General features: G+C 41.0%; 1 protein-coding gene across 1 annotated transcript in view; it reads right to left on the reverse strand.

Moving 5' to 3' along the window:
- Positions 1–17551, reverse strand: part of Ophn1 (oligophrenin 1) — a 312287-nt gene that overhangs the window by 110678 nt on the left and 184058 nt on the right. The window contains exons 11-15 of the mRNA XM_021187452.2: positions 15341–15432; positions 12095–12173; positions 9226–9259; positions 8654–8716; positions 7174–7248 (exon numbers count right to left, since the gene is read on the reverse strand). Coding sequence (XP_021043111.1) covers positions 7174–7248; positions 8654–8716; positions 9226–9259; positions 12095–12173; positions 15341–15432 — 343 coding nt within the window. The remainder of the gene's footprint in view (positions 1–7173; positions 7249–8653; positions 8717–9225; positions 9260–12094; positions 12174–15340; positions 15433–17551) is intronic.

The raw sequence follows: 17551 nt of genomic DNA on the forward strand, positions 1-17551 counted from the left end.
AAATGAGTGTTGATGAAGAAGAGACCATCACCACTGAGGTGACATCTTCTGGGAAGTGTTTTATAGGAGCACAAAAAAGCTATGTTCTAGAGATAGCTAAGGTTGTACCTTGTGCTGCAGCTGGACTTGGTGATGAGTAAGAATTACCCAGGTGGTACTGGTATTGAAGGCATGAAGAAGTCATGTAGAGCAGCTGAGGCTTGGCACTGTGAGAGGCCAGGGAAGGCCATTGGTGAAAGTGCAGCTCTAGTTGCAGTTGCTCCCTTAGGACTGAAGGGGTCATGCAAAGGACTTGAGGCTTAGCACCATGAAGAGAGCCTATGAGAGACTACTGGTTAAGCCTAGTTGTAGCAGAAGACCCCAGTGTATTGGAAATGCCAGTACCATGGGACAATCACCAAGAACAACAGCAACAATGGAGTGGAGCAAACTAGAGCCTAGAATCCTATAGAAGGCAGAGTTGGGGATGTGACCCAAATTCTTTGAGGTCAGAAGATCATGTGTGGATCCCAGACATTGGAACAAGAAGCTGTAACACTGAAGTTGCCTTGGATCCCCCAAGATGTTTGAGAATCTAGAGCCATGGGATATCTGATGAGGAAAGCTGCTAACAGGGAGTAGAACCAGCCCAAGAGAAAGAATTGTGTTACAGTCAGCAAGGGTGAAAGGAGTTGGAGATCTGAATACCTCTTTGACATCAGACATGGAGATGCCAAGTTTGGAGTTTGCCCAGCTGGTTTCCTGTCTTGTTTTGGGGATTACAGTTAAGTGTTTGGATGGATCTCAGAAGAGACTTTGAATTTTGGACTTTTAACATTGTTGAGATTGCTATTGCCTATAAGGACTTTGGAAGTTGGAGTAAATGTATTTTTCCTTATGCTATGGCTAGGTATGGCCCCCATAGACTCATGTGTTTGAACAAGACTATGTGGGCCAGGGAGTGGAATGTAGTGGTTTGAACATGCCTGGTGCAGGAAGTGGCATTATTAGGAGGTGTGGCCTTGTTGGAGAGTGTCACTGTGGGGGTGGGCTTTAAGACCCTCCTCCTAGCTGCCTGAGGACAATGTTCCCCTAGCAGCATTCAGATAAAGGACCCACAGAGCCTCCTGAACCATGCCTGCCTGGATGTTGCCATGATCTCTCCTTAATGATAACAGACTGAATCTCTGAGCATGTAAGCCTATAAGCCAGCCCCAATTAAATGTTGTACTTTATAAGAGTTGCCTTGGTCATGGTGTCTGTTCACAGCAGTAAATCCCTAGGACAGATGCTCTCCAGCAGAGGATGGAGCATCTTGGTTCTAATCCTGTGGATTAAATGAAGAATCCTTTCTTACTAAGATTTAGGTATCATTCAGAAGTTTTGCTTTGCCAGCAAACCCAGATACTAATGCACATGCCAGCAAGATTCTGCTGAAGGGACCCTGATATAGTAGCCTCTTGTGAGCCTATGCCAGTGCCTGGCAAACACAGAAGTAGATGCTCACAGTCAGCTATTGGATGGAGCACAGGGCCCCCAATGGAGGAGCTAGAGAAAGTACCCAAGGAGCTGAAGGGGGATGCAACCCTGTAGGTGCAACAACAATATGAACTAACCAGTACCCCCTGAGCTCGAGTCTCTAGCTGCATGTGTAGCAGAAGATGGCCTAATCGGCCATCATTGGGAAGAGAGGCCCCTTGGTCTTGTAAACTTTATATGACCCAGCACAGGGGAAGGCCAGGGCCAAGTAGTGGGAGTGGGTGGGTAGGGGAGCAGGGGCACGGGAGGGGTATAGGGAACTTTTGGGATAGCATTTGAAATGTAAATAAAGAAAATAATAATAATAATAAATGTTGTCAACAGAAGTTTTGCTTCTTATATAAATACTAGTGGTTTGTCATTTATAATCTATGTCCAAGTCTTAATTGCATGTCATTTAAGATATGAGTAATAATATTACTGTTTGCAGGGGTTCCCACAACTATAGGTTGTGATGATATGTGGCAGATAATTTGTACACAAGTGTCAAGCACAGTCATGTAACAGATGGTTCTTGTTTTATAGGGGAAAAACTTCTACTGGAAGAGACATACAAAAATAATTTCAATATAATATGATAGGTACAAGAAGCAATGTATTCAGAGAAACTATGAACATAGCTTGGTGTTAGACAACTTGTCAAGCATTTAGACTGACTTAAGTCTGATTTGTGGCATCACCAACAATAGATTCAAGATCTATCGATATTTTATACATGGTTAAAACATAGATTAATTTATTCTAATTCTTAATGCTAATCAAATGTGTTTTAACTTATCTATAATCCCAGTACTCAATAGACTGAAGCAAGATGGCAGGTTTGAGATTATCTTGGGCTAAGTAGTGAGTTCAAAGTCAGTTTGGGCTATAAAGTGGGTTCAAGGTCAGTCTGTACTACACAGCCACACCCTGCTTAGAAAAATTTTTTTTAAGAAATCCTATGGATAAGTCTGTAACTTGTGAGCTTCATGCTTCCTTCCAATCTGAATTTGTTCTCTTTATAATATTCCACAGCTTTTCTAAATATAACTTCCTTGGGATGCAACATTCTGAATGAACATATTGACTAATTAACCTATGAAACCAACTGAGAATTGTACTCATACTTCAGTGGGACTGGGAATTTTTAATGAATAAATTTATTTTGTTGATATGCCAGGGCTGGTTTATATCCATGGGAGGCCTGTACTTTTCCAAATAGAAACAGATGAGGAGTGGATGGGTGTGGAGGTGAGGAGGAGGGACTGGAAGGAGAGAGGGGAAGAGAAACTGCGGGTGGGCTGTAGAATTAATTAATTAGTTAATTAAAATAAGATCTGTTATTCTCTAATTTTTGCTTTGTTTTAACTTGAAAATTATATGGAACTTCATTAAAAATTATCTGACAATTATACCATGAGGAACAGTGAAACTCTAGGTGAATGTATTCTTGACATAAATATGTCAAGGACCCTGACCCTTCGGATTCATGGCAATGGCAAAACCCTCACCAGGTCAGCCTCAGGGAATAAACAAAGTCCCTCTTCTCTTGTTCATATAGAGGGTGTTGGTGATGTGTGCAAAAACTAGCAATGTCAGATTCTTTCTCTTAGCCAACTACAACCTGAGACTGATCCCCTACAGAGATCTCCCATCAGCAATAGCTAACTCCTCCTTCTTATGCTATACACTATAGGCCCTCTAAATGCTGCATATAATAAAGAGTGAGCTCTCAGTTTGCAGCATAATAGTAGTTATCTTCCATCAGAGCAAGCACAGCTTGCCCAATCCCAGCTTTTCCATATGTGGCTCCTGTTCATTCACTGTCTGTCATTTCTTCATTTCCATATCACCCCAGTCAGATTTCCAAGACCAAGTCATCCATGATGGATGTGACAATCTATATTATTTATTATTCAAAATATCTGGGAGATATCTGAATACAGAACAACAGCTAGATAATCCTGTGGTCATCAATGTATTGAAAGCTTTGTGACTTTGAGGACATTATTAGTGTGGACATTAACATTTGTTTTCAATTTGACTGGATCGAGAATCAACTAAGAGGCAAGCTTTTGGCTACATCTGTGAGGGATCTTCTTGCTTACATTGAACTGGGAACATCCAGGCTGACAGAGTAGTATTTTTTCTAGCTGTAGGCTAGGTATGAGGAGGCTGCAGGGACCCTTTTGCTTTCTACCATGTGGGCAAGTTTTTCCACCTTGTCACCCCGACTGCTGACATTCACTGGCATCAGAAACCAGGTTCTTCTGCTCCCTTACAGGGACTGAAGCTACAAGTTCACTGTAGCTACACTGGCAATTGCTCATTCTCTACTATAGCAAAGTTTTAAATTAGTCTATTCCACGGTAACTCCAGATGGCTTAAACATGTCCAAAGAGTGATGTGATTTAATCTCTTACCCTCAAGAAGCCTGTTTCTTTCCCTATTCCAATATTTAAAATAGACAATTTCACAGATTTAAGTCCTTAGAACAGAGGGGAAAGCCATGGAACAAGTTCAGTTTTCCAGGACAGAGCCCTGTGATGCAATGTCAAACCTACACTGAGATTACAGAACAATATGCCATATTGTGGAGTTCTGGTTGTCAGGAAACCAACTGTTATAGAATAACCAGCATTGACTTTTTTCCCCAGACCCAGTAGGGGGCAAAATTGTCCCCATTATGCATTATTGAGAATTTTTACCTCAACATTTCTTTGAAATGTATGACATGCAAATATATGTTTATACACTGTGCTAGAGAAAGGCTCGCTGCAAGGCTCAGCCCAGCCACATGTGTATTTCCTATTCTATGGAGAATAAAACGGAATGACATTTTCATTTTTATGAAGCAATGATTAGGGTCAGCAGACTAATAAAAGGGTGGTATAATGGTTGCTGTACATCCCAATAATTTCAGGCAGTTTAACTGATTACATAAGGAAATTGATTTGAGGCTAGAGCAGTTTTACAAACATTACACTGTGAAAAAAATCATAAATAATGGTTATAATGAAAGTCCATAGGAATAAAGTCAACAAATTAAGTGGAAAAGGTCTCCTAAAAAACCAGAATAAGTAAATGGAGCTAACAGGGAATTGTAGCAGTGCTACATTTCTTCTGGAGAGGAAATGTTATTCCTTGATTTTTGCAGTTACTTTTTCAGCTCTTTTTCTTCCAGAAGCACTGGGCTGAGTCCCCATGTGCTCTCCTCTCTCTCTCTCTGGTACTCCCTTTTCCTGAACTCCTTTCCCCACATTAAAGCATCTATGGAATGCACCGATCCTTCCAGGATAACCAGGGAAAAGTCCATGTCAAGGTCACCTGATCGGCAACCTCAATTTCATTTCTATCCTCCATTCTCCTTTGTCATATTTAAAGGAAACATGAAAACGATGCACTTTATCTAGGCTTTGGCTTTCCACACAATTTGTTCTCTGACACTTTGTCGAAATTACCTTCTCAGATACCTCACCATCACTCACAGAGGAAGATGAGAAGGCTTGTAGTGAAGAAAAATAAACCATGAGCTTCGTGTTAGTCATGGAAAATGTACATAACTATGGGCCATCTATACAAAGAGCTTATGTGGAGTGTCTAGCATTGATTCCTGGAGCTCTACAGCTTACTGCCTTGGTTGTCCCCAGCGTGCTATACAGACACAATGATGATAGTCTGCACACACTCTCATGTGTGCCAGGACCAAAGTAAGGCTGAGAAGTGCAGGTTTAATTGGCAGTATATGCATAGATGTCCGGAATGGAAATTCTGAGAATTCAGCACATAAGTGCTAGTACCAAACACACAGAGGGATTTTTCACTCCCAGATATAGTGGGGCACCAGGCACAAGACTTAATAGTGCAGGCCTATGTCTAACAAAACAGACACAGAGGTAGACACAGAAAGGAAAGCCTTATCACCATAACTTGCTTAGCTGAAAACACTTTCTGGATACCAAATTGAGTTAGAACCCAAGCTACAGTCTTATCCAACTGAAGAGACCAATAAACAAACCGAATTTCTAAGGCACGGCCTGAGCATGGGCTTTAGTGGAAGATTCTTCAAGAATGCATAACACACTGAGTTCCATCCCCAACACCCCAAGAAGAAAAAATGTACCCAGCCCAGTGGCAAAGAAGAAGGATCTATGTAGGCAAACAGTGGCCAAAACCTAAGGATTCTCTTGAGTCAGCTGCTAAATACAAAGCCATATATAAATGGTAATTCGAGGGTAACACTCCATGGGCCAGGCAAAAGGAGAAAAGAAAGTCAAATAATGGAGCATAATCCTGAAAAATGCCAGGAGTTCACAAAGCAAGTGGACATCATGCTGTCTTTTGAATGTGTGTGCATAATATGTATGTACATAATGTGTATGTTTGGTTCTGTGTACATGTTTGTGCATGCCTGAGTGTGGGACTTTAAGTGTCATGACTCCTGTGTGGAGGTTGGGGCACCCCACTCTCTCAGGTGCTGTTCCTCACAAACTAAACGAACGTCTTAAGATAGTCTCTTCTTCACCGGGTTTACATCAGGTCAGCTGGCCTGCAGCTTTCAGGAATTCACCTGTCTCCACTATCCATTTGCCTCAGGTACAGTGGTATTATCGATGCCCCCTACCTTATCTGGCTTCTATGAGTTCTGGGAAACCAGATTTGGGTCTTCATGCTTGCATGGTAATTATTTTACACACTGAGCCATCTCCCCAGCCTCAAATTTGTTTTCTAATCAGCAAGAATCAAGACACAAGCGACATCAAAACTTACTAGCAGGTCTAAACAAGCCAGTAGAGATTACTTTATGCCTAGCCTAACAAACTTCCAAAGAAATTTAAATAGATAACCTACAAAAAACCAATTACAAACAAATCCAGCAACAACAACCCTACAGCAATGGTCTTTGACTCCATGAAAATAAGACACTCCATAAGTCATAACAGCATCCAAAAAAGATTACAAGACACACACACACACACACACACACACACACACACACACACACACCACTTTTTAAAAGGAAACTGTAACCCATATCCAGCATAGGAAAAAGTAATAGAGTGCCCAAGACAGAACTCTGGGAAATGCCATTATAAGGTAGGAAGAGGGGGAAAATAATCCAGGAAGAGTCACAGATAAAAGAGTAATGCTAAGCTAAAAGAAATGAGGAGAGTATTGTATCATGGGAGTCAAATAAGGAGACAGTTCCCAGGAGGAGAATGTGTGCAAGTGGGAGAACAAGGAAGGCAGACTGAAGAGTGCTGCTTGGACTTGGTAGAAGTGTGCATGCGCACAATCCTTGTGGCCAGCGAAGTTTGAGCAGAGGCAGTAGAAGAGCTGGCTCTCTTGGGCCTGAGGAGTGAACAGGATGAGAGGATGAGAGGTGACAGACATTTGTTCAATGCAAGATGGTCTCTGACTCAAGCTGTGTAAAATATTTGTCTGGCTCACCTCTGAAAATATGTCTTGATATTCTACAGGTCAGGCATGGTGCTACCTGGTAGGTTGAGACAGGATTGAGCATAAGCATTTGGGAGTAGCCTGAGCAACAGAACAAGACCACAACTCAAATTTAAAATGTTCTTCAACCTTCTGGAGAAATGTGTTCTTTCTCTTTCCGTCTCATTTTTTTTCTATACAAACTCATCTTAATTTAAAAAAATGTAAATTTGTTACCAAAAAAGGCATAGAGCAGCCTCTGAACCTGGATGTTGCTGCCCACGGTACGGTACAGCCCTTCTGTCTTGATCCCTAGGAAAGGAAAATCAGGTCCTCAATGTTAGCATAGCTCCAGCACTCAAGACCCCCAAAGCAGAAAAAGGAAGCCCTTGTACACTGGTATTAGTTCACAGACACAGAGAGGCTCCCTTCTCTCTTTCTACTTCTCCAGCCCTCCCCTGTTACAGAGGAACAACCCTACAGTCCTCATCATGCATCCAAAAATCTGTCATGATAACATTTGTACCTATCCCCCACCCCGTTAATCTGAAGGGAAGGGAAGCCACTCTATAGTAAATAAGCATGTGCTTCAATGAATCACAACAGGTAGCTGGGAGACAGTCTGCAGGGTTGAAAGGGAGCTAGCGGTTGAAATATATGGGGGTGATATCAATCTTCCGGTTATTCTCAGGCTATGATATAAAGGAGAGGGTCAGAGTACAGCAAATGTGGGGCAAAAGGCCACTTTCCCACTAAGAAAGGCTGATGCGATGCTTCAAAGGAAACATAATGATTGACACACCACAGTCACTTGCATTCTAAAGATCCTCAGAAGGAAACAACGTCATTTAACAGTCGGGGGAGAAGTAGGCTGATTCTCCATGTCCCGGAGTCTAGATTTGAACCCATCAAGTTTTAAATTGAGGTTAAAATGACATGTGGTAGAAGATGAGTTCTTGGTTGAGATGGGACCATCACCAAACTGCTTGAGGAACAGTAGGTGCTAATTCGGAATGCATTCTAAATCCTCGCAAGGCTTCACTCTCTAAAAGTGAAAGCCACAAATTATGCATCTATGGTTGGATGAGGAACACTATGATGGAAGCCAGTTTAGAACTAGCTGAAATCTTAAAAATTGTGTCCAGTATACAAGCTATCAGAACGCAGTCCAAGGATGGATTTGTGCAAGGGGGAAATTCTGAGTGCTTGTGAAAAAACTCCTAGAAAACAAGATAAGAGTCCCCGTGACCTCTGTTTCTTCAAAAATATGGAATTGCTCTTGGGAGGTGTCTTTGTGCTCCTTCCAGCTGTAGTGGATAGGAGTGAGTTTGCTTCAGATCATTCATCACACCTAGGTACTGCTATTCGTTTATATGCCTCTATGGAAACATGTGATTTTTCCACATGTGGTTTGTTCTTGTGGTTGTACACATTCCTCATGTGACTCTTCTTAACCCTTAGAACATAAATTTTCTGAGGCTTTGAATAAAATTGGCTATTGCCAGAGACTTAAGTCTGCCTCATTTTTAGGCTCCATTCTCCCGAGACAGCCCCAAATAGAGTGGTAAGCATAAGCTTTATAAAAAGTTATCATCCTGAGGATGGACGCTGAGCATCGGATAATGCCATTCTTACTTTAGAGGAGGTTACTTAGGAGAAAAACAGAGGGGTGTGGAGTGCAAATTCAACATTTTCAAGGTGATAGTTTCTATCTTACCTTTGGTCTCAATAAAATTGATGCACTTCCTAACAAACTTGAACCCCACTTCATTCAGCTCCACTGTTTGGAGTAAAGGAAAGTAGAGTTAGTTCACTGCTTAATACACAGTTTCTACCCAAGATTCAAGAGGCACGGGAAGGAACTTCAGTGAGAGAACCAGGAGAACAGGTATACATCTCCACTCACCCTCACACTGAATGATGCAATGCTCAGGGGAGGTTTAGACTGTTATAACACAAAGTGCTTCTGCTTAGCCCTTTATATCACATCTACCCTAAACATGACCAGTGCCAAATAGGAAATGCTCCTGTGGAAATCCACAGAATTTTGATCATCCGTCTAGAACAAGAAGGAGATAATGTATTGCTCTGGATCAACAGTAGCATTCGCACCATAAGTTCCAGTGGAATAACTTCCCTAGTTCAATCAATATGTAATTCTAAATCAGGGATAGGTTTCATTTTACACAGCTTTGCTTGAATGGTGTATGTCATCAATACCAGCATTCACTGTCAATGGGACAGCTTTGAGCGTATGGTGTCCGTAGAGTAAAAATTGGAATTACTTACTTTCTTCCTGTTTTGTTATAGGAGTGTGGTAGATCTACAAAAGAGAAACCGAAAAAGACTAGGTTATTGTGACTCACTAGAGTTAAGTAGAACAAATAGGATTCAGTTTCATTATCAAAATCATTAGAGATGCTAGACCTGCAACAGCAACAAAAAGGAGGTGAAACCGAGTTCTCTTGACCCAGATCTCTAGAAAACATAATTGCTGAAAGTTGTACCGGATAGTCACATAGTTCATACAGCTAAAGCTACAGATGGCTCACCTTAGATATTATTTAGTTAAGGTTAGGGCAGGATTTATTTTTAAAAAGGAAGTGGTCTTCCTAAGGACACCCAGGTCTGGGCATTAATAGTGAAATGGTTAATTGATGCCATTCCAAACATATACACTTTACATGAACAATGGCAGATCCATTAGGGAAAAAAAAATCACAGATTAACCCAAACACAGTAATAGTGAAAAAATTTCAATACCTTACTCTCACCATTATGCAGATCAATTGGACCCCCCAAAAAACAAAACAAAGCAAAATGTAGCAGAGAAACATTGAAAGTAAATGGCATCATAGATAACTAGGCTCAACAAAAATTTACAGACACTCCATACAAACTCTACCCAGCTATACATACATACTTAACCCATCGAATTCGCTTTGAAATGGATCACATACTAAGATACAAAGAAATGTTCACTCAGAAACAATGACATAAAATTAGGAATCAACAGCAAGAGAAATAACAGAAAGTATGCAAGTTTGTGGAGATTAAATAACTATTTAATGATGAATCCATCGATGAAGAAATAAAAGGAAAATCAAAAGTTTCCTAAAATTTAATAAAAGTTAAACTGCAGACTAAACCACCAATAAAAGAAAACACATGATGGAACTTGTGGCTCTAGCTACATATGTAGCAGGGGATGGCCTAGTCAGTTATCAATGGGAGGAGAGGCCCTTGGTCCTGAGAAGGCTCTATGCCCTAGTGTAGGGGAATGCCAGGGCCAGGAAGCAGGAGTGGGTGGATTGGGGAGCAGGGGGAGAAGTGGGGGATAGGGGATTTTCAGAGGGGAAACTAGGAAAGGGGATATTTGAAATATAAATAAAGAAAAATCTAATAAAATTATAAAAAATTAAACTGCAATACATCAAAACATCGGACACTCTTAAGACAGTCCTAAAGTGGAAGTTTATAGCTCTGATCACCTACATTAAAACTCAGATACATTTTGAATAACTTAATGAGGCAATTTAAGAAATTGGAAAAAGAGGAGGCAACAAAGCACAAAACCGTCCACAGTGATGGTAAAATGGTTCATGGATACACGTGAAGCAAAGGCACACACGTGGCTCATATGATCAGTGGTTTTGTGTTGAATAAACCAGTCACGCTAGGTGAGGCTGGAAGAAGCAAGCCAAGTATCTCCTTTTCAAAAGAAAAAGTGCTGCATGTGTGGGGCCCTCATAACTACTTTATTGAGCAGCATTTGCTGTGACTTTTATAAACAAGGGCTCTGTGGAGTCCACCACAGCCAAGCTGCGGAAGCTGCATGTTCAGAGGATCCATATTTGAGCAAGATTCTCCTCTAATAACTTCTGATATTCAACAAGTTACAGAGTGTCCAAGTGGAGGAGAAGGCTGGACATAGAAATGCCTTGCTCCTACCATCCTCTGAGAGAAACACCACAGGTATGCCAAGAGCCAAGCTTCAACTTGCCAGGAAGTATACCTCACTCCGTATCTGGCAGCAGCAGATGCAATCTCAGAGCTGGCTTCTACACTCTTCACTTCTTTCACCTACATTTGGATTCGTGTCAGGGAAGGAGCATGCATGTCACAACACATGTGAAGGTCAAAGGACAACTTGTGGGAGTCAATTCTCTCCTTCCACCATGTAGGTGCCAGGCCATTGGACTCGTGAGGTCCCCAAACTTGGTGGCAAGCACCTTTACCCACTGAGCCATGCTCTGATGATGCCTCTTTACTCCACAGAGAACACAGAGGGAAAAAAAATATGTTTCCCCACAGGCTAGGTTTTCACATGGAGAGAGCCAGGAGGTAACACTGTATGCAAAGACTGTAGTAGTCAAACCAGAGAAGAGGACCCCCAAACTAATACAGCACTGTGGCATGTGTACAGTGGTTTTCGCCTGGCTGATCAAAGTAATCCTGAAAGGTACGTAGAACAGAAATCATTAAGAAACCATTTCATGAGAAGAAGACAACTGAGTGACAGACAGCAAACTATCTTGCATAAGGCATCGCCACATAACAGCAAAACCAGGACCAGGTGTTTGTAGCTCCAACACCACAAAGTTCATCTTCTGCTGCATGTTACCAAATTATGTTGAAAATACGATGCTTCCCGATGATTTCTGCTGTGTTTTAAATGTAGAACTGATTCTGATTCTTCTAAAGGATTTTTTTCCCTCTCTATCTGCCTAGACGGTGAAGGACAGCACCTCTTATCTCCTCTCTCATGAAAGAGAACAAGCTGAGTTGGGGGGGGTGCAACTTACATCTATGACATTGATTTTTTTTTCCACCCTTCTCTATGGACAAATCAATTTTATACTATGAAAAAGGATTAATTTCCATTCTTAAAACCTTGTAGGAATAGCTACATAGTCTAATATTGCAGCAGGTAGCTTAACCACCTCCTCTGGAGGATATCCTATAAAATTCCTACAGAAGTCCCTCATGTCTGGAACTCTGGTTGAGAAAGTGGCAATTCCTTCTAGCACTAAGATTCAGAATCTGCTGAAAAACATATGACCATTTCCCCATTGCTACCAGTAGAGGGCACTCCAACACTGACCTATGCTGCTTCTGTACCTTTCTCAACCCTCCTCCAGTGTCTGAGATAACTTACAGGTTCTTTCCCATCCATGGCTTCCATCCATAGCCTTCTATTGGCTTCAGAAGGCGCCTGCAGAGTGATGGTTCCAGGTCTGTGGTGGGAAAATAACAAGTTGAAGTCAGACCATCCACCTGAGAGAATGGTATCTTGTGCTTCTTTCATTGGTTTGGTTTGGTTTTTTTCAACGTATAGTTTCAATTAATGGATTGTACAAAATGATGATTTATATTGGAACACTTTCATATATGCATATAATATACTTACCTCAGGGAATTCCTGCCATACCCCTTGCCTGCTAAGCTAAATGCTCTTTACTATAAAATTAACCGAAAGTCGGCACTTGGCTTTCAAAACTCTTTCCCATTTACCTTTCTCTCTAAGAACCTCATCCTTTGGAATATGCCTTGCAGGACTGGCAAGCCCAGTGCCCTCTGTAAACACAGCTATCAGCCAAAGCACAAAGCCAAAAGGAAGGAGAGCAAGCAAATGAAAAGGAGCCATGTTAGGCAGTTTGCTGAGTGGAGTCACTCACCAAACCCAGATGCCTCACCTGCCAGCTCACTTCTGACCTCAGAAGCTAGAGGAGTAAATGTCTGCCTCTTACGGAAGCATCTGGAGATTCTTTAGTGCTACAGACAGTCAAATTCAAAGAATATTAACGACTGGAGACTGGAAAAAGAACTAAGGACTAGTTCAGAGTCCTTCACATAGGATTCACTATAACCTTAGATGAATCGTTTGCTCTCCTCAAGTTCTGCTTGCCCATCTGGAACCAATGGATGCCATCTGTTCAGTAGAGTGCACTAGTTAAGCCCTAGATCCACAGTTTAATAGCTGTGTTATTCAAATTGGTTAACTTCTCTTTTGCCTCCTTATCTTTTTTGTGAACTTCAGGTAATAGCAAACTCTATGTGGTGAAGACTAAAGTTCATTTAACAGGCAGGGAACAGGGCCAGTCAGGAGTTACTTGGAAAGCAGCAGCTCTCTTCTGTGACACAAGCCTATGATTTCAAATACTGCTCCGAACATAATTCTTTTAATGCTAGTCTACCTTCCTGAACAAAGGGAGGACGAGACCTCTGCTTGGCACCCAGAGAATGTGAGTCAGTGTAGAATCCCTGCTGGGGACCTGCCTCTTTCTAAGATCAGATGGACAAGGGAAGGAAGTAGCCGCCACAACCTGACAAGGTCCCACGTGAAGGGAGTATTAGCACTGTGCATGATGCTATTAACTACTCTGTGCTGATCAATAATGGAATAAAATAACAGAGGCAATGACTGTGGGGGTCCATAGCTCAGGGCTCGGTCTTGCAGCAGAGACAGCACAAGTATTTGAATCTTGGTATTCACACGTTTAAAAGGGTGAAGAGATTGAGTAACCCGGTGGTTTTTAACATGCAAATAATCTGGTAACTACTCAAGGTGAACTGTAACCTTCATTCCTGGGTTCTACTCTAAATGTTCCTCGGAATTCTGGAAGAGAAAGGAACATATCTAAAAATTAACACCACACTGAGCACCTACAAAGAGCCAAGCATAGCAGCACAATGTGCAAGAAATATAAAAAAATAAAGTCACCCAGTGTCTCACCCAAAGCCAGACTATTTGTAATTGGTTTAAGTTGAGGATACTATTGACAGGTAGCTGGCAAATTCAAGCTAAAAAAGGAATCAACGTGGAATCCGACATGGAAATTTTCATCACTTTTAAAGCACCCTGACGCTGCAGAACCAGACATGCTACAGGTTCACACAGGAAGTCAAAGCCCACAGTTCTTTTGCTCATCCTACAGGGCCTGATGTTATTAGGAAAAAGAGTGCCAGTCGCACAGTTACTAATAACAAACATCATTTAGTATCACAGTCCTTTTCACAGTCCTTTGGATGGCAATCATCTTTTTTTTTTTAAAGACATCATAGAAACCCACATAGCAAAATTATGAGGGTCCAAAAATATCCAAATTTTTAAATAAGGCAAATAATAGAGAAAATGTTCTAATCTCTTAGTGTATCTTATCTCACTGATCTCAGTCCCTATATGATTTTTTTCCTGATATTTTAACTTCTTGATTAAGGGCTTTTCTAGAAATTTAATCCTTTTGCTAAACTCTTCTCTATTACTCAGTGCCTGATATATAGAAATAATGGATGACAATAAAACCAGGTAGCATACACATTCACTGACTTTTGGGGAAACTTCTTAACCAGCAAATATGCCTATCACCAGAATAATGTCAAATACTTCCATTTCAAAGGATAGAGGTGCCTTTTGTTTATATATTATAGTATCCAGTTTTGTATTTTTATAGGATTTCTGTTTGCTATTGTGTCTTCTGAGTCTATTATGTGCTCCTTGTGCTTTTTCTTTGTCTGTTTGGGTTTTGTTGTTGTTGTTGTTGTTCATTTGTTTCTTTTGTCCTATCAGGTTAGTTTGTTTTTATTTTACCTTACATTTTCTAGGCTGCTGGTTTTCTAACGATAGAGAGCAGAAAAAGGTGTGGCTTTGGGAGAGTGAAGAGGTGGGGAAGGGTTTGGGAGGAGTTGGGGTATGGAACCATAATCAGAATAGATTTTGTTTAAAAAAGAAAACTATTTTTCAACTGTTTAAAAAACTAACAAAAGTATAATTATCCTTCATTAAACTGTTTTTAGCTGGAGGTGGGGGAGGGGAGAAGAATAGAAGGCATTGGAAAGAAACACTATAACTATGCCCCAAATTTGCAAACAATGGCTCAAATATTTGGGAGTCAATAGATTATTCTAGTTCACAGACATATCTTCAAAGTAGGAATGGCTTGCATCATTTTACAATAAGCAGGGACAACTCCCCGCGACTACCTCTACCCTTGACCCTCTCTTCCAAATTGTGTCACTGTACTTCCCCAGTCACACTTAGCTGTCTTAAAAAGAACAAGCATGGTTATTCTCTCAGTTTTTCAGCACTTTGGAGAAAAACTCAAAGTTTTGCATATATGACAGCAAATTAAATTCTAGGAGATGCTTTTTTTTCTGGCCAGAGCCAATATGGTAAGTATGGCTGAGACATATACAGAAAACCAAACCAAACCAAACCAAAAGACTCTGACCTGGTCTAACAGGAACCCTTGTGAAGGACAGACTGAGAGGCAGGAACAGCAATGGCTTATATATATAACTTGCTCCTTTTCAGCAACAAGAGATATGGGAGGAAAATAAAAGAGCCACCTAGCTTCATAGGTGGTACATGGTGACCCTGTCAGTTCACAGCATGCCAACTTACCTTTCATTAGTTTCTATATCAAAACAGAATCTCTTGTCAATTGACTCTGTCTTCCTTCTCACGCAGTATTTCAAAGTTAAGTCCACAGGTCCCTGATAAGAAAGAAGCATTTATTGAAAATCCAGAAGTTTCTTCCCTCACCCGTACTGTCCTCAGGGTCATTTTTTGAATGGTGTCAACCAAGACAGAAGGAACAATGAGTTGACTCACTAAGTACCTTCAAATCTTGGAATTACATGGTCGATGGCTTCATCTGGTCCCAAGTATCAGTATCCAAGACCAGGTGAAAATGTAAATGATCAGGGCAGGCCAGTGCCTTTGCCAAGTACAGCGGATACAATAGAGGCTCAATATATATCACCAGGGCAGTGCAAGAGAAATGGAGCGCCCAAATGGCATTAAGTACACATAATAAAATTTTCATGAGGTTTCTAAGTAGGAAGCAGCAACTAGATAATTAGTAATCAGAGATCATCGATAGAATGTTCAAGAAAAGGCGAGTGTTGAAGCCCTCCTGGATGTGGCGGTGCATACCTTCAAATTGACAAAAGTCATAAAAAGGGTCTCTCCAGAGGTAGGAAAAAGCATAGTAGCAAGCAGATTTGTTTATTAATCAACGCAACATTTTGACATTTGATACATGTGGGGTATAGTGTGGCTCATAATATTCCTGTAGGAACACAAATCTGTCAAACCCCTTGGAGGCCACAGACAAACCACCTGATTCTTCATTGTGTGCTTCCCACTATTACCTCAACGGGAACGATGTGGTACCAAAGGGATATAAGATTTAGTTAACACAACGAACCACATACTGTACAAGGTATTTTTAATGAATTAGTTGTTTATTATTTTTTGAAGTAGTTTAACACAAGCTTCTCTTACCATGACCCTTAGAGGTGAATGCAAGAGGTAAAATTTCTTAATGGTATGCAAGTTGGTGAGGTCCAAGTAGCATGGAACTAGGAAAGTTAAGATTTGGGATATTGTTTCAGGCCTGGCATTTGCTAGCTATGTGACCCTCCCTGGCAAGGCAATTGCTCTGAGTCTTTTTTTTTTTTTTAGCTTTTTCGAGACAGGGTTCCTCTGTATAGCCCTGGCTGTCCTGGAACTCACTTCGTAGACCAGGCTGGCCTCGAACTCAGAAATCCACCTGCCTCTGCCTCCCGAGTGCTGGCATTAAAGGCATGCGCCACCATAACAAAAGCACTATTGGCCTACTGTCTAAAACTCAGAAACAATGCATATGTGCCAGGTCTGTACTTATGGCACTATTCCATCCAAACAATATGCATCATACTCTGTTGAAAAGTAAACAGATTGCAGAGCTAAGATCTATGTATGCTGATTTCAGACATGATGAAATATGCACACCTGTAATCCCCAAACTCCAACCTGAGGGAGAAAGATAACAAATTCAAAGCTAGTGTGGATTGCTTGGTGAGATTCTGTCTAAAAATTTAAAATGTAAAATAAATAAGTAAATAAATCAAACTCAGTATATAAATAATCTCAGATCATGATCTTCTTTATCTAACTACCAGGTGTTCCTCTCGCAGCCAGTTTGGCCATTCATGGGTCAATCATTTCTGCTATTCTTCCACTAAAAACTTCTATTAACTTTTCCATTATGTCTAGCATGGAAGGGTAAAATTCTGATAAAATAAATGATGCTTTGGAGGAGACTGATAAGACTTTATAGCTTGAGCTACTAGGGCACACTGGTAAGTGTCACAGTAAGAAAGAGGGCAAATTCATCCATCTCCAAATCGGGCTGATGATATATGTTCCATAGTGCTGCTGAAAGAGGGAATAAGGTATGTGGTAGAAAATGTCATTGGAAAACAGCTGGCATTTAGGAAAAGGTGGTTCTTGCCTACTGCTGCTGCTGCTATCATCATAGCATCATTTATTGATATTATTTTCCTTTCAGAAACAAAGTATTACTAGGAATGGTATCAGAAGACTAACAAGAAGAAAATATTTTAAAATACAAATTGAGTGAATTCCGTAATAACTTCTTCTCCTCCATCTGTTGGCTTATAGGTGACCAGAGACCTAGCAATAGATTGTCATCACCAGCACTGCTGCCAAATGCAGGTGAGTGGCAGCATATAAGAGGAATGCTCCCTACCCCACCCCACTCTTGCTCTCCTCTCTCTCTCTCTCTCTCTCTCTCTCTCTCTCTCTCTCTCTCTCTCTCTCTCTCAC

Source organism: Mus pahari, chromosome X (genome assembly GCF_900095145.1).
Source record: "Mus pahari chromosome X, PAHARI_EIJ_v1.1, whole genome shotgun sequence".
Classification (NCBI taxonomy): domain Eukaryota; kingdom Metazoa; phylum Chordata; class Mammalia; order Rodentia; family Muridae; genus Mus; species Mus pahari.